The sequence below is a fragment of the Euprymna scolopes genome, chromosome 21, assembly GCF_053919585.1.
Source record: "Euprymna scolopes isolate OS-2025 chromosome 21, ASM5391958v1, whole genome shotgun sequence".
NCBI classification, from domain to species: domain Eukaryota; kingdom Metazoa; phylum Mollusca; class Cephalopoda; order Sepiida; family Sepiolidae; genus Euprymna; species Euprymna scolopes.
In genome coordinates this window covers 26,698,410-26,717,627 of record NC_136502.1, presented here as the reverse complement: position 1 = coordinate 26,717,627, position 19,218 = coordinate 26,698,410, and the positions used below count along the sequence as shown (strand labels likewise).

Sequence of the window (19,218 nt, the reverse complement as noted above, 5' to 3'; positions counted from 1 at the left end):
CTTAATTTCATTTGGAAATATTTCTTCAAATTCCAGATAAGTATTTAAATAAACGCAATTCAAATTGTATATCACATTTTCTTCATAAATATAATACAAGGGCAACGCTGAATTCACCAGCTAATACTTGAATATTACAGTACTAAATTTGAATTGTAGGTACCTAGTTTATAATAAACCTGTTGATGTTTATCTATAGCTTCATATTAAGTTTACTGTTTGTGACTCAGTGTTTCTACAAAGTATGATGAAGAAAGTAATATCTTATCTGAAAAAAAAAAAAAAAAAAAAAAAGAATGCATTTTGTGTAGTGTTTAAGAAAAAATATAAATAACACTCAGAACATGGAAATCTACAAATAATCATAAACTGTCTTCTTTTACAGGAAAAAGTTACTTTTTCAGATGTAGGAGGTGGATTAGTTATAACTTCGTTCATAGATGAATAAGGTGCTTTTGCAAATTTTGTTTACAAAATTGATTACAATCTGTGCATTTTTCATTATTTAAACACTTGGAGTTAACTCTCTCCCTCGAATATTTGATTCTGGATTTGTAACTTTGTTTTATTATTTCTATTGTTGCTTGTTTACATTTTTCCTTTTGATTTGCTCAACCTAGTGACGTTCCTGGCTTTGGTTTTATACCTCCTACCGGAAGGAAGCGATTTACATATAAACTGATTATTTAAGAGCATTCTTTCCTGTTGGGGTATCGTTTTGAGAACGTTCTGGCGATAATTACACTTTTTGAGAGCTTTATTATTTGTTACTGGGTTATAGTCTTTTTGTTAATTAACTCTTTCAGAGTTGTGGTCATGATTTAGCAATATTTCGCTGCTTTTTTCATCTTAGCTAGCTTTGATTTACCAACTATCCCATGGTATAAAACTTTTTTACATTTTGCAAAATAATTGCTCTTGGGATACATAACCCTTCTGTTCACCTTTTCTGTTGTTTACACATTATGGTGAGTCAGGAGAATTACATAAAAAAACAATGTTAGTCTCTCAGAATTTTTACCAACTTCGATGCTTAACTATCTATCATTTGATAAAAAAAGTAACATATATCCACCAAAACACTGACTGGTATGTTCTCTCCTATTTTATGCAATCACCAACCTGAAGCCTTCAGAGGGGCATATAATCGATTGACTCTCACTATATCAGCATTAATTCTGCATGTGATATTAGGAATTTGGTTCAAGCAGACTTTATATGCTAAAATGTATATAACTACACCGAATGGTATCAACAGCTGCCTAACACCAACCTTTTGGATTCCTGCTGTTTTCGCCACACTTTCCAGCTATAGGGGTATCATTTTAATTTATACCAAACATGTGATGATGCCATTTCTTAGTGAATTGCAATCTCTGAAATCGTAATGGGACTTTTCTTTTGGTTCATGTTTCTAAAAATAACATGTCTTTACTGGTTTCATTTGTATTTAGAAACTTTTATAGTGGTTAGACACAACCTCTCTTTATAAAGGCCACTATATGAACCACGTGATGTTGAAATTTCTAGCTAGAAATTAACATTTCTGAAAACTAAGTCCAGATCTCTACTCCCGGCAAGAAAGCACTATTATCAGATCGAGAAAGAAGCTCTTTGCAGTCACAAAATTCCACAAAATTCCACCGATATTTACACAGATGATTCTTTATACTGCAGACCGACCATAAACCTCTATTGACCATCTTTTGATCTAACAAAGGGTTACCCGTCTACGCAGTGAATAGACTGCTGAGGTGGGGCACTGTTCTGCTGGATTACAATTTCAAGTTAGAGTACCTCTCCTTGAAGCAGATGAGTCGTGTAGACCTCTTAATGACTCAGAAATTGCTTCCTTACATATTGATAGTGAAATTAAAACCATGATATGCAATTCTATCAGAAACCTGAAGCACAGAAAGACGAATTTATTAGTGCTAGAAAAAAGAAAACTACAAATCGTGACCAGCAAATACAGGACAGTGTTTCTGTGTGATGATGTTCTAGTATACAGTGAAAGGATAATAAAAGGTTTTCATATGGATCACCCAAAAATAAAAAATGAAGAGTCTACTGTGTAGTTATATATACTGGCCAATGATGGACAAAGACATCAAAATCATGATTGACTAATGCAAGGGTTATGTTTTGATGGTAAAGGCACCCTCAGTTACTTTTAAATCATCGCCCAAACAGATCGACCCTGGTCTAAAATACATATAGAATTTGCAGGGCTACTAGATGTTTGGTATTACCTAATTGTGGCTGACAGCTACACAAGATTGCTAGAAGTGCTCAGATGTAAGAGATCCACTACAGAGGTAGTTGTTAGGTTGTAGCAACGGACACCATGTAAGCATCGCAGGCTTTTTGACGAAATTCAAATCTGCACGAATTTCTTGTTCCAGTTTAAACTAGATTGAAAAGCTGCTAAGACAGCTCGTGATATCAATGATGCGTTTGGCTCACGAACCACTAATGAACGTGTGGCACAATGGTAGTTCAAGAAATTTCACGATAGTGACAAGAACCTCGAAGATGAAGACAGTCACAGTCTGCCGGCTGCAGTTGATAACGAACATTTAAAAGCCATAATTGAAGCTGATCTTCGCAAAACCATACGAGAAGTTGCTGTTGAACTCGAGGTCAACAGACGTTTGCCATTTAAAGCAAATAGGGAAGTAAAAAATGTTTGATAAATGAGTGTCTCATGAATGGAACGATAATCAAAAGATCGTCGTTTTGAGGTGTTATCTATGCTCCTTCTGCACAACAAAAACGATCTATTTCTCAAGCGGATTGTGATGTATGATGAGAAGTGGATGTTCAGCACAGTGGTTGGATGCCAGAGAAGCTCCACAACACTTCCAAAGCCAAAATTGCATAAAAAAAAGTTATAGTGAGTGTTTAGTGGTCTGCGGCTGGTCTCATCCATCACAGCTTCTTGAATCCGGGCGAAACAATTATGGTGCAGAAGTACTGCTAACAAATTGATGAAATGCACCAGAAGCTCAAACATATGTGCCTCAGATTGGTCAATATGAAGGGACTAATTTCTCCTCCATGACAGTGCTCACCCACATGTTGTTCAACTGACCCAGCAGAAGCTGAACGAATTGGGTTACGAGACTCTACCTTATCTGCCATATTCCCAGGACTTCTCGCCCACTGATTATAACTTTTTCAGGCATCTCAACAACTTCCTGCGTGAAAAATGCTTCAAAAGCCGAGATGATGCCGAATTGGCCTTCAGTGACTTCATCGCTTCCAGAACTCCAGATTTCTATGTAACTTGTTTCTCATTGACAAAAATGTGTCGATTCTAATGGTCCTTATTTCGATTAATAAAGTTTATTATGAAAGGAATTATGATCTTTTGAATTGAACGGCAAAAAAACGACATTATTTTTGCACCAACCTAATATTAATTTCCTTCATGAATTATTAATCATCATCTGCAGTAGAGACTATATTCCAAAAGAAGATAAGATCCATATTTGAAAAACTGTTACTAAAGTAAACAAAATTAAAGACTTCTATTGCACCTAAGAAAAACTATAACTCAGGATAAAACTTTTTCGACAAGACTTACACAAACAGCACGTCTTTCTGGGAACTAGGCACAATGGACAAAAGAATCAGAAATATGGGGTACATTTTTCAAGATCCTAAATTCACATATAAAACACTTTAATCGACACCGAATCACCCCAAGCAGCTCCAGAACGCCGCTGATCGAGAAGGAAATGGAATTCATGGATCTTTTAACTATCGACCCAAAAAGAAAAAGGTAATAAGTACTCCTTGTGAAGTAAAAACTTGGGAGGGTGGGGTGTTCTGGAGACTTACCTATTCACTCATACTGGACTCCTCTACTCATTATAAAAACCCGAGAATTAATACTATCGTGGGGAAATATCACAACCTAACGTACGACTACACACTGTCTAACTCAACAGTATGAATTACTGACAACGTTTCGTTTGTGAGAGAGGTTGCAGTGAAGAAGAAAGGATGGAGCTAATCAAATCACAGATATGTTTCTGCAATTCATCAAGAACTTTCAAACAGGAGAGATTCACCAAACATGACAGCTATCACATACACACCTTTTGTTTGGTTAGGTAACACAATAGCTTAGCTAGAGTGATTCGTTCATCTGCAGGAGACAGTTGGAATTCTATTGAATGCCTTCAATTATTGCCAGATTTTGGATGGAGTTTGGAAATCATGAAAACAATCGCATGCTCTTTAACTCTCCCTCTAGTCCTATTTCCGATAGCAATATGAAAAATATTGTGTCTGCCACATGTTTTGTGTTGTACCTTGACCGTGTTGTTTGGGATGCAATTTGAACTTTGAACTCAATTTCACAGAATATTTCTCATTGCTTTTACTTAAATTTTGGAACCGATGTCTGAACATTATAATGAATTTCATGAATTCCAACTTTGTATTTTATTGAACAGATAACTTATGTCGCATTTTTTTCTTGCACTTTGATTATATCAACGAATAAAATTTCAAATATTGGCTCATGTATTAACTCTGCTATTAATAACGTTTGAACAAAATCTAACCTCATTCAGGTATTAACATTCAATTTTGATGTGTACATTGAATTAGTTAAGGATATTTGAATGACTGCTTTTGCATATGGCGAGTACTGGTCTTGGATACGACTTCAAACTGCATCCAAAAGTGAAGTTTAAGCTAGGAAATAGAATGAGAATAGCTACTATTACCTCTAAGTAGCCTGTGATAAGGCCTAGCACCTCTTTGCCTTCTACTGTGAAAATCCTAATTATCGGTTTCCCTTATTTTTTCGGAGTTTTTTTTTGTTGTTTATTTTCTTTTCTCAGAAGTATGTGAGAAAAATAAGTTAAATGGCTTACCTGTCATGAGGTAGTTGGTAGTCGGAGAAGGGTTGTTTTTTCTTTTGACATGCTAAACCCAGTGAAGTCCTTGGCTTTGGTTTTATACCTCCTACCGGAAGGAAGTGATTTGCATATATGTCGGTTACTGATTATTTAATAGCATTTCTTCCTGTTGGGGGTGTCTTCTTGAAAAAGTTTTGGTGACAATTATACTTCTCGAGAACTTCATTATTTGTTACCTTTTCTAGAGTTCTTCGTTATTTGACTTCTGACAGAGTTGGCAATATTTCGTAACGCTTTACACATGACCCAATTGATTTACCATCGACCTCATGGCGCCACAGAAATTTTTACCCATTTGAATAACATTTCAAAATTATAATGAATATTTAAGTATTGTTATTTATTTATCTTTATCTATTTTCTTATATATAAAATAAAATCAGTTTTTCTCCTATTTTATTGACTTTAACAACAAAAAGTAGATTTAAAAAAAATCTGTTTTATCAGTCAGATATGGCAAATATTGGCCCGTGTTCATAATTTTTTTTTTTTTTAAGCGATTTCATTGATTTTTATATTTAATCTTGATCAATAGTTTATTTATTTTAGTTACATTCAAATAAAATGTGTGGAGTTTTTATTCTCTTCTTCACATCTATTTCCACTCCTCATGGAGATTGATATGACATTTTCCTAAAAATAGTGATTTTGTATTTGCATATAAACAATAAACAGATTTATTTAAACAAAGTCAAAACGTCCAACCGTGCTGCTTATTTATAATTATTAAAGGAATTAAAACCAAACATATTTTTTAAGACTAATCTTCTTTTTTTCGTCATTAATAAAAATTATCTAATCAGACAGCCAGCTATATATATTATTTACATCTATTTTATGATAGTTCTGGTGTGGTTGCAATAATCTTGAACGCTCTTTCCATACCAATGTGTTCATAATATAGTAGTAAACATAAGAGAAAAAGATGAGTCTTAAAATAGTCTTAAAATATGTGATCTGAAGGTAAGAAACTCATACTTATTATTTATTTGCTTTTGATGTTCGTAAAGTAACAAATGGCTTTAATATAACACATACAGTGCTTCAATTATGTTTAGTTAATAATAATGTCTAACACGAATTTAGTTTATAATTTTTTTTTTCTTTCAGCATTATAAAAACTTACAGTTATTGTTTTAATATTCCTCAATTGACAAAATTACTTTTAAATAATTAATTCTGTTGTATGCAAGTTTACTTAATAATCTCTAACCGAAATTTATTGTATAAATATCTTATTTTTAATGTTTGTTGTATGCAATTTGCACAGTTTTATGAAAATATAGGCGTTTGCAAAAATATTATTCACATGATAATGCAAAACATTCGTACGATATTGCAAAAATATTCATATGATATTGCAAAACTGTTTCATCATTGCCATCTGAGCTATCACCAGATGAATAAAACAGTCCAAAAATTAATTAATAAAAGCTGAAAATGTATATGTACGCATGCTCAGAAGTTAATTGATTAACTTCTACCATGGCCAACTATTCTTTATTCAATTTTAACCCTTTATCAGCAATTTTTACAGGCTAAAAACAAAATAAAAAGTGTTCTTGAGGTCCAAATACCCTGTTTAAAGTCTGTAGACCAAATATTCAGAGAGAAGTTTGGTAGAGACGTTTCGCACACAGAAACAAGGTCACCTTAATATATATATATTAGTCCTCGTGCGAAAGCGCAGGACACAAAATGTTTTAAATAATAATAATAATAGAATAACAATAACAAAGTCTTTTGCTAGTGTGGACTACTATTGAGCGTAACCAGTTATACACTTCTTTTGAAATTTTCATCACTATTTTTTTCATTATCTACTGAATATTTTTGATGAAACCTATATGAAATATGTTCCTTATTAAATTGTAAAGATTTTCTATTCTGAAAGAAGTTTAAAAAAAATTAATCTAAAAAAGTTATTTTAAAGTTTTTGTTAAAAAAATTCAGATTTTCTTATTATTCAGACATGTATGACAAAGAGAGAGTTGCAAAAAAGAGTTGTGGAGTGAGGAGAATTACAAACTGAAACAGAGAGAATATTCAGACCTGTAATAATACAAAGAAGGGGTTGCAAAAATGAGTTGTGGTGTGAGGAGAAATACAATCTGAAATAGAGAGTAGCAGAGTTTTTATAAATACATACAAAATCACATTCATCCTTTTTTAAATCCAAATTAATAAATTAAATAAAATATAATCTTAAAAAGATAGGATACAAGTTAGAAAAGCATTTCATCCAAGGCATGAAAATTTTTAAACAAAATGTTTTTACTATAGGCTTTAAAAATAAAGGTACAAGATTCAATTTGAAACTTATTTATCTTCAAAGTGTACTTTTATAAATTTTACAAAGTAAGGTATGCAAATTTTATACCTTACTTTGTAAAATGTATAAAAGTGCACTTTGAAGATAAATAAATTTCAAATTGAATCTTGTACCTTTATTTTTAAAGCCTATAGTAAAAACATTTTGTTTAACAATTTTCATGCCTTGGATGAAATACTTTTCTAACTTGTATATATATATGTGTGTTTGTGGGCTAAAACGTTTCCTTCCTAAATTCTTTGCAATTATTTACAATGTAGGAACTATGCAAAAAAACATGAAGCATAATAGCTAAATGAAATTAATTATCTAATAAGAAACCATAAAAAATGATTAATTAATTAATGAATGCTCGTTTTTCAAAGAAATAGGCAAATTAATTAACCTTCATGAAGTCACTTACATATCTATGATTGAATGTATTAAGAAATTCATTTGAATAATTTTTAAATAGAGAAAGTATGTTTTTAGTACCAATGTCAGAGTGAGAAAAAACTCAACGTTATATATATATATATATATATATATATATATATATATATATATATATATATAACGCAATCATGTATAGAAGACTTAAACTCATGATTAAAAACGTTTAAAATAAAGTTAATGGCGTGAAGAGAAGAGAAGAAAAAAATGGGGGAGTCAGTTGACCGGTTTCGCCCTTGCTTTATCAAAGCTGTATTGAGGAATTTATTTTGGAGGAAAAACAAAATGAATGGGAATCGAAAATATGTAGAAATAAAATCACGTTGCATTACGTTATGTATGGTGGGGAAAAATGAGGGAAAGCAATTAAAATACAGCAACGTTATATTACTCGAAGATCCTAGAGACTAATTATGCTCAAACCCAAGAGGCATTCCTTCTATTTACAGAGGGAAGGCCTTCTCAACCGAATGTGAACAGTCTCCAAGATCTTTAAATGAAATAATGAGTGAGCACGACTCAGGACTGAAAAAGATTTTGTGCTAAAGTTTTTATAAGAGGGTCAGTAATTGAAAACCCGTATGTATTGGCAATTATGTCTGTTGTTTGGTATGTTCCATTTCTGATTTTGGTAGGTACGTGTTGCTGGACTCTTCCATCCAATCTTAATGTTGTTCGACCCAGATAGTTGGCACTGCAACTACATTCAAAATTGTAAATTACATTATTATTATGATGGGAGGGAGAACATCTTATCGAGAGGATGGCATTAACATTCTCGTAGAGAACACAACATGATTATTTGAAGCAAAATAACAATTTTGCACTGTTGAGCTGATTTGCTTTGCGAGTTTCTCACTTACTGTTCTCAGCCATCATAAATGCAGATATACTGGACATTTATTAACCGTTTGAATTTTAGTTACAGAGGACTCCACTATTTTCCTTTGCATAACTGACTTAATCACGTCTAAAAGGTACCCATTTTTGGATAGGGTATCAGTAATTATTTTAAATTCCTCATCCAATTTTGATTTTGAGCAGATCATAAGGGCACGATGTGTTAAGGTCCAAATTAAATTTATCTTGCGTTTGGGGGGGGGGCAAAATGAATCCCAGCGTGTATACAGTCCCGTAAATGTAGGTTTACCGTATATTGATATAAGGTAACTGGATGGTGTTTCTGTTACCAATACACTGAAGAAAGCTATGGATGAATTACTCTCCTTCATAAGTATACTGTAATGCGGGATGCATCCTATTAAGTAAGGAGAAAAAATTATTTGCCTCTATTTGATTATTGAAGAGGCAAAATGTGTCGTCCACATAGCGAAAATAGACCAAGGGTTTCATGGGTTCAGAGAGCAATTGCTTTTTATGGAAACCCACGACAATATTTGGCATTATCGGACCCAAAACTGAGCCCATCGACACACCTATTTGCCGATACATTACATCGTTGAAACTGAATTCAACAGATGTAATGGCAAATTTCATCAGCTCAACGAATGTTCTTTCAGGAATGGGAGGAGGCGATATCTGAATATGTATAAAAAATCTGTACATATATCTATAGTCTCTGAAATCGGGACGCAAGTAAACAGGTTGCTAATGTCATAAGAACACATGAATTTAGACTTTTGAATAAAGTCTGCAAAATGAAATGAATCTTTCAAACAGTATTTACTGTAATATTTTAATACTGGTTCTAAAATATTTAAGATCCATTTTGCAACTTTATGCTGTGATGACCTACCATAGATAAAATGAGCCTTAAGGCAATACCTACTTTGTGAGTTTACGGTAAACCATATAATCTAGGGCGGATCGATCATGAGAGTCTAATCTCATTAGATTTGCCCGATGGAAGTACACCATTCTTAATCCACTTGACAAATTTCTTTAGGAATTTGGTTTCTAAAGAGGTTGTACGATCATGAGTTGCGACAGAGCCCATTTTTATAAATTTCTCCATGTCGTTCAATATGATAGACATTTTGTCGATATAATCATGATAATCTAGTATTACATCTGTAACATGATAAGGGCTGTCCCCTTTTCATGTAAGTATAAAAATAGAGAGATTTAGTTAAAATGAAAATGAAATAGCAATAGACGAAATTCGAACCTCGTAATTTAGGTTTAGAAATAGATTACGTGTGAGAATTAGAAAATGGAATGTAAAACAGCTTAGAGATAAAATAGTTTCAAGAAAAGAATGTGCACTGTCAATTTTGTTATGAAAATTCAATTGAAAGAATGCAGCTACAAGATAATTTAATAAACATGTTTTTAACATAGTGGAAATATAGGTTACTGAGTATAGGTTAAAATTCCTTTTGTAAAAAAAGGAAAAGTTTCGGACACGCATGTCGAGAACACGTGAAAGAAGAGACATGTTTTAACATGTGTATGACGCCATGGAAAAATAGAAAGTTCTAGATATAGTTAGAGACTTGGGGGAGAAGGGGGAGAGACAGAGAGAGAGAGAGAGTTTGGAATTCGAACGTCTAGAAGCGAGACGGTCAATTTGAAACTTAATATGTGAAGCTTTGAATTCTTGATGATGAAAACCACGGCCGGTCGTGAGAAGAAATAAACCCATCATGTGTTTTTATAAAACGTCGTCTTTGTGATTTTACCAAAAGGTAAAGTGAATTGTTATTATACGTCTATATATCTGTGTTATAAAATGTCTTGACATCTACATCTCATATCTACACTAAGACAGTCTGAAGACTGTTTCCTCACTCCAAGAGCTTCCATTACAATTCTAAGAATGAACATTTTTTAATATATATGAATCGTCATAAAACGAACAATCACAAAGTCTCTCGAACAATCTCTCTCTTACAACAACAATCTACAACAACATCTCTCTCTCACTCTAAGATTACAACATCCCTCTTAATCAAACTCTCTAAGACTCTCACTATTAATAACAACAAGAACAATAAGAATAATGAAACCTATATGTAACAAATACGATTTGGTGCCCTTGGGCCAGTTTGCATCAACGAGACAAAAAAATCGAATCTGGGGTATATACAATAAATACAATTTGGAGCCGTAGCGACCTTACCACCCAACAAGGGTGAGTTTAAAAAAAAAAGAGAAAAAACTTCGGTTACCACGGAAAAAAAAAAGAAACACAACGTTTTAAAAGGGTCCAAGATAATTAAAAAATAAATAAATAAATAATACCACGGAAAAAAAACAAAAAAAGAACATCACACAATCACAGAAATGTGAACAAAAAGAAAAAACAAATTTGAACACACACGCACACAGAAAACTAAAGTTACAAGAAAATATTAAAAAAGAAAAAAGGCCGATATGCCGTAATGAATGATAAAAGAGATACGGTCGGTTCAAAAAAAAAAAAAAAAAAAAAGAAAGCTACCCACGAATATTTCATTCATAAATAAAATAAAAACAAATAGAAATAGGACATTGTGTCATTCCTAAAAATGTGTGTTAATGTCTGAATTGTTTAGAGAAACTGTCAATCATAATAAATAACAATTTAGTGTCAAAAGTCGAAAGTACATTTAAAATTCTCGAGTATTAAAAGAAAGAATGAATAAATAAAATAAAATACACTATAGAAAAAAGAAAGATGCAGAAATGAAATCAAATTTATGCACTGTGTATAATTTTCGGCTTTTTAGTGTGATTTAATTGTTCTGGTCTTTGAAAAAGGGACAAATTTTTGTTTTGCTAGCCCACTCAAACAAGACGGATGATGAGGGGAGGTACTGTCAAGATTTCCCCATTGCTTATGACCTAACACAAATTGTTCATGAACACGTGTGCCTGACACTGACGGACAATATGTAAATTTCTTTGACCTTTTTCTTACATCTGGGCCAGAACACCCTGGAAAACTTCATCAGTCTGATCCTTATTTAAAAATTCTGGAGATTGGTCATCTGCCTCTCAGTACAGACCAATCAGTCTCCTGTGTGTCATCAGTAAATTGCAAAAATTTGTGATAAATAGAGAAGTAGTCAACTACCTCAGCAGAAATAACCTACTCAGTGACATATAATATGGTTTCTGTTCTGCTAGATCTATAGCTGATGTGCTAATTGTAATATCACACCGGATTAGTGAATCTCTCAATGGGGTCTTCATTTCTAGAACAATAGCTGTTAACATATCCAAAACTTTTGATAGGATATGGCATAAAGGTCTTTTTCACAAGATTGCCAGCTACAGAATAGCTGAAAATGTCCTTTCAATTATTAAATCCTTTCTCTCTGATAGGCTTATAAAAGTAGTCGTCAATGGGCAGAAATCATAAGCTCATAGTATCAATGCTGGTGTCCCTCAGGGTTCCATTGTGAGCCAAACTTTCTTCCTGATCTTCATCAATGATCTCCCCAAATCACGTTCTTAGATCATTCATAGACATTTATGCAGATGACACCACAATCTATGGCAACACCTCAAAAGCCAGCAAAGATCTGTCTGATTCTCACAAGGTACAATGGGGAAAAGGTGGCTGGTTAATTTTAATGCATCTAAAACCAAGCTTCTCTCTTTTCATCACAATCACTCTGAACCCCATTTGACCCCAATTGAAATGAATGGCTCTCGTCTTGTGGAAGCACCATGTCTTGACAAGCTCCTGTAACTAACCTTTACCGCTGATCTGAAATAGAACACGTACATAAAATCTGTTGCCAAGATCACTGGAAAAATGGTTGGATCATTCTACCACTCCAGTAGGTATCACACTGTAGATGCAATCCTCCATCTGTATAAAAGCTAAGTATGTCCTAAAATGGAATACTGTTGCCACGTCTGGGCAGGAACTGCTTGGTATGCCTGGCTTTGAAATCTAAATGCAGCTTCCATGAACAAAGCTTCTTTCCTAGAACTGCCCGCCTGTAGAACACTGTTCCACTTATTCTCGAGTGGCCTTCAGGCCTTGATAAGCAGTGATTTCCATGTAAAAAAAAAAGAAAAGTTGATCAACACTTTTATGTCTGCTTCCAAACATTAAAATTAGCATATAATGCTACTTAATCTTATATCTAGAATCCTTATGTCAATTTGAAAATCCATGATGGTTTTAATTCTGGAAAATGTCTCAGATTCAAATGGTTTAAGAAGAAATTTAAATTTAAGGACTCTTGTTTAATTGATGTCTAATGACTATGGTTCAAATTCAGTGCAAATCTTATATGTTTGTATTTTTGCTCTTTGCCATGCTAGGACTGATAATCTTCCGCTAATAATGTCGCCCATTAATTCTGTTTCTCTCTTTTTTGTCCCTTTTTTTTTGTTTATTTACTTAATTACGTCTTTTATTTGATTTTTTTTTATTTTGTCAGTTTAAGAAGTTGGTAATAATTTTTCTATGGCTTGTTGACAATGTGAATGATATTGAACACAAAAAAGAAAATATTATTTTAAAGCAAAGCCTGGAAAAATCATAGATTACATAGACAAATGCGAGCATGAAAAGTAATATGGCTAAGATTAAACTTAGAAAGTAAAAGTTAAAACTGGAAAAGAAAAGGACAAGATATTCTAGTGAAAAATATAATAAATTTATTACTTTAAATATTGCAGGATTAAGAATTTTTTTAAAAACTCAATTTAACATTATATATATATAAATTCTTAATGCTGCAATATTTTAAGTTATAAATTTATTATACTTTTTACAAGAATATCTTGTTTTTTTTCTTTTCCAGTTTTAACAACTCGTCCTTTTACTTTTCCATGTTTAAGCTTAACCATATTACTTTTCATAGTATATCTGAGAGGAGTTAAAACTATGCAAATTATAATTTACAATATTTACTGTTTATAAAACAAAAATACAAGATGAATTAAATTATTACCTTAGCTAATGGAGTTTCAAAAATTTGTTTTTTGCTTTTTTTTTTTCTTCAGGGGAAAACGGTTAGGAAAGTAGTTTTATATAAAATATGCAATATTTTATTCTTAACTAAGCAATGTTCCCATATGAGGACATGCCCTTATGTCAAAAACGACTTGGTATATGTATGATATTTTAAAAATTTCTGTAGTTGAACACAAAAATTAACATTTTAATATATCTACTTCTAACTCAAATGAAAATTAATAGTGCTAGGTTACAGTTTAATATAATACACAAATAAAAAAAATCACATAATAGATAATTATAATAATGGAGATAGTGTGTCTGTATGTTTTAACAAAAACTTTGAATATTATTTTAAAAATAATATGTTAAATAACAGTCGTTATGCTATAGATACATACAATATAAGGACTTGTTTTCTTTTCTTTATTTTTATTTCTTTTAAATAATACTCTGCCAAGTATTTCCTAGTCATAAACTACACTTAAATATGATATTTTAATTTATGCAGATTTCGTATTTATTATCATAGAGCCAATTCACTATTGATTATTATATTGTACCCAATATATAGTAGTGATTTCAAAAGTAAAAAGAAATGTACCATGAACCGAATTTAATGTATAAATGTGTAGGTGTACAAAAGCACTTTAGACAATTTTGATTGTTTTTCAATTTTGATCCCTTAGCAGATATTTTTACTGGCTAGAAGCCCATAAAAGAACGGCTCACAAAAAAATGTAATTATTTGGCCAGCCTATCGCTGCTCTGCGAACTTGCATTTTGGAGAAAATGCATATTGAAAAAAAAAATGAAAATAGACAGAGTTTTATAAATTAGATTATGAGTTTTTGGTTATAAAAATATAGACACAGAATCTCTATAATGGTAAAAATAAAATGATTTTCCTTAAAAAAAGAATTTAAAAAAAGTTTAAGAATCATTGTTATAGAAGGTCTCCAATAAAATGTACATATCAGATGCACAACATTGTAAGGGAATTTGCGTTCAGTTTCTGAAGAGTGAAAATCAATGTAAATAAAAGATGAAATAATCAACAAAAATTAAAAGGTTTATTTCCAGCTCGATGTCATTTTGGAAGAAAAAGGGAAAAAGAAAAATGAATTTTCCTAAGGATTATTTTGATCACAAATGGTTAAAATTACAAATGGACGAAAAAGAATTTAAAGAAAATAGAGTTAAGACTGACATTGCAATTTTATTTGGGAATGATTCCGTTTCAGCAAATAGTTTATCCACTGTACATAAAAATTTCAAAGAAATATTAAGAAGGCAGAGAGGGGGAAGAGAAATAGAGATAACTGTACATTTTGCACTTAATGGTCTTCATATTTTCATGAAACTTTTCATTGTTTGTTTTTCTTTTTCAATTTTGTTGCTGGTATTATTATTATTTTTTGCTTATTTCGTATATTTCATCAATTTTTTTGGTCTTTCCTTTTTTTTTTTTAATTCATTTTTTTTTTTTCATTTTTTCCGGGAGTTGGATTACTTTTCAAAGTTTCAAAGAATCATCTTTGTATGTTTGTTAGTGCCATTTTGTAGTTTTGTGGTTTTATTCCGAAATATATATTTTAAACTTTATCATCTGTTTTGTCCTGGGGGTTTTGTTCATAATTTTTGAGCAACGGTAAAATATCTCTCCGGTATTTATCAAAAGAAAAATAGGTAGTTGCCAACAAGTGGGAACACAAATGACATCTTTTGCACACATATATCACTATAGCTATGTTGAGAAATACACAAGGGGTTCAATTACACTGGTAACGGTATTATATATTTATTATAGATGATATTATGCAGCAATAAATCCCCATAATACACCATTAGCATGCTGACCGATGAGAAGATGGTAGTCATTATCCTTGTCTCCCAAGCTGGATTTACTACTTAGTTTGAAAACTGGTATCTATGGCTAATTGATTGCTTGCATTATAGTATAATCTATAATAAATATATATGTTGATAGATAGAAGAATTTTTAAGTTTTCAGAAAATATGATTCCTTTTCAGAATGAGAGTAAAAAGGCAATATGTAAGAAAACGAAGTTTAAGAATTGGCAAGAGAAGTGAAAATAGAGAGTTAATAAAGAAAAAGGTACATTTGTGGACAGAAATAATCAATCAAACACAGGTTCAGTTTATATAAGTATATATGTGTACGTATGTGTCTGCATATTTATGAATGTACTCATTTATGACATTTATTAATACACATAGATTTCATTTGCTTTTTGCACATGTTTTAATTCTTTGACTCTGACGCTTGAAACTTCAGTTACGTTTTAGTTTAGTGGTCAGTTTTTAGTTTTCTTGTTTCATTATCATTCGGCTTTGTGATTTCCACATTGACCACTTTTATTTATCATACGGTTTGAGCAGGCCTTTTTAGGAAAACTATATTCAATTTCTTTAGTACATATGTATATATGCATATAAATATCGATATATATATATATATATATATATATATATATATATATATATATATATATATATATATATATATATATATGTATATATAATAACAGCCGTGTCTCAAATGTAATCTCCAACAGACGATGAAGCCAAAAAGCATTTTGAGGCCAAAGCATCATTACTGTTCACCCAGAATGACCCAGCAGCACCTTGAACTGCTGCCAGGGGGTGTTCAGCTATAGAGATATATAAACAAATATTTTGATAACGTTCATAATTGAACAAAAACATCAACTAAGGAATAAACATTTAAATTGCAAAAAATACACCTCTGTTTCAATCCTAGATCTCAATAAAACATTAATTTAAGTTTTGTTTTGTTTTGTTTGTTTATAAGCATATGGGGAGTATTTCGTGTCAGAATACAATAAAAGTTTTGTTTGTTTTATGACATACCAACTTTTTTAGGGCTTATTGAATACCAGAATGTGATAAAGAGCGTTCATTATCTGTTTTATTGAATGACAATTCTTTAGAAGAGTAATTGAATGCCAGAATACAATAAAAGCCTTGCTTTGTCTGTTCTATAGTATATTAATTCTTAAATGCTGGAATACAATAAAACGTTTTCCTTGGTTGTTTCACGTCATATAAACTCTTTTTAAGTTATGTGATGCCAGAATACGATAAAAGGCTTGTATAGTTTGTTTTATGGCACTGTCAACCCCTGTTTGAGTTATTTAATTTGATAATACAATAGAAGGCATATCAACCCCTTTGGAGTTATTGCATGCTAGAATACAATAAAAAGACTTATTTTGTTTGTTTTTTAGCATTTCAATTCATTTAGGGTTATAGAATGCTACAATAAAAGGCTTGTGTTGTCTGTATTACTGCATACCAAAATACAATAAAAGGTTGGTGTTGTCTATAGCATATCAACACTTGAAAAGATTTGCATTGCTTACTATATGTGTTCCTTTTATTTTGTGTTATTGATTGCCAGAATGGAGTAAAGGGTTATATCACCTGTTTTATGCCATATGGACCCCCCTTTTGAGGTTATTAAATGCTAGAATATAAAAGACTGGTCTTTGCTGCTTTATGGCATATTAACAGTTTTGAAGGTTAATCAATGCTGGAATACAACGAAAAGCTTGTCTTTTCTGTTTTAATGTGTATCAAGTTTTTTGGAGGTTACTGAATACCAGAATAGAATAAAAAATACTTTTTGTATTATCTGTTTTATGACATTCCCATTCTTTTTTTCTTTTTGTTATTGAATACTAGAATACAATAAAAGACTTGTTTTTATAGCATATCACCCTTCTGGGGTTGTTATCGAACACTTAGAATATAATAAAATGTTTGTGTTTTTCGTTATATGGCATATCTGGCCATCTTTGTGTTATTGAAATTTGCAGTATGATAAAAGACTGTTCTTGTTATTTTAATACATATCAAACACTTTGGCGTTTATTGAGTGTTAATAAAAGAATTATCTTTTCTGCGTATCAATATCTTTTGAGGTTATTGAATGTCAAAATGCAATAAAAGGCTCGTCTTGTCTGCTTTATGGCATATCAGCCTTTTTTTAATTATTGAATACCAGAACCCGATAAAATGTCTACATTGTCTGCATTATAGCAATAAGAGCTTTTTTGGTGTTATCGAAAGCCAGAATACAATAAATACTAAAATCCTTAACAAATCTTTATATATATATATATATATATATATATATATATATATATATATATATATATATATATATATATATATATATATATATATGGAAACCAAGTTCTTAAAATCGGAACAGTCAAGACAAGATAGAAGACCTTGTTGATCACACAAAAGAACGAATACCCATAACAATAGTAAATAATAAATATGGCTTGTATTAAAAGTTAATTAAAATCTTATGAAAAATCTATTCATGATTTTTACAGAACATCCATTGTATTAATAAAATCGTTTATGCCTGCTTACATTTGAATACTGATTACAACTGACGTCCTACTACATATATTTATTAAAAAAAAAACTAAGATGTTTCAGAATTCGTTTTTTCTTGTCAGTTTGTATTCAACTGTATAAAGACGTTAACGGTTTTATGAATACACTTTTGATTATTGGACGTGCCATCACATTGCAGTAAAGTATTTAAATAGGCCACATTTAGTACCTGATATTGTTATATATATATATATATATATATATATATATATATATATATATATGTATATGTGTGTGTGTGTGTGTGTGTGTGTGTTTTGAGAAACCAATTACCAAATATATTTGAAACAAAAAACTTATTTTTATAACAGGAAATTAAAAAAATGTACTTCAACAATTTTAATCAACCTGACTTTTAGTAGCATATATATATATATATATATATATATATATATATATATATATATATATATATATATATATATATATAGAGAGAGAGAGAGAGAGAGAGAGAGAGAGAAGGAGGGATAGATTTTTGTGAATAATAATTGTTCTTTGATCAATACCAGAGATATACCAGTGTAAGATTAAAAAAATAAAATGGCAAACAATTATCCACAGTCGGATGAGTTTTTCGGCAGTTGGAATAAAAACCTTCTTTTTACAGTAATGTAATTGATTCTTTTTATTATGAATTTTGTTTTTATTTTATTTATTTCTCATTTTTTATTAACGGCAGAATTTTTTTTTCTTTTTGATAGATGTGCTTGTATGTGGAACTGGTGGCAGTGGTCTGGAATTAGAAGCATCAATAATGTTCCTCGATGATAAAGAGACTGTGGAACAATCAGAGTCTCTGACCGTATGAACTGTTCGTTCGTTGTGATCTGACGATTGCTTGTGGAAAGGCTTGCAGGTATGTTTTACTGCAGCAAACGTTCTACCTTTGGGATTGCTGAATATTTCTTGAATTTTTGGTTTTGTTTGGGAGATATTTACGTGGTCAGTCTGACATGAAGGGGGCTTATAGTCTTCATAAAATCTCAGATCTGTAAAAGAAAGAAAAAAAAAATAACAATGAGAGGCGTGCGTTTTTTCTTCTTTTTTAATCAAAAAAATTAATAAAAGAAGCTCAAAATCTTTTATTCCATGGCATATGTATTTTTCAATTTTCTTTCAGGTTTCTTAATAAAATCTGAAATGTTTGAGGCATAACCCTTTTTTAGGTACCAACTACATTTATAATGACTTTTTGA

At 31.2% G+C, this 19,218-nt stretch overlaps 1 protein-coding gene across 3 annotated transcripts in view; it reads right to left on the bottom strand.

The window, feature by feature from the left end:
* Positions 1 to 18,550: 18,550 nt before the first annotated feature.
* LOC145242898 (protocadherin gamma-B7-like) overlaps positions 18,551 to 19,218 on the bottom strand; it is a 41,231-nt gene continuing 40,563 nt past the window's right edge. For 2 of the 3 annotated variants that reach the window (XM_080106009.1, XM_080106010.1), the window contains exon 4: positions 18,551 to 19,011. In XM_080106009.1, the coding sequence (XP_079962135.1) occupies positions 18,692 to 19,011 (320 nt within the window). In that variant the 3' untranslated portion in view covers positions 18,551 to 18,691. The remainder of the gene's footprint in view (positions 19,012 to 19,218) is intronic. The other variant, XM_080106011.1, reaches the window with a different exon arrangement.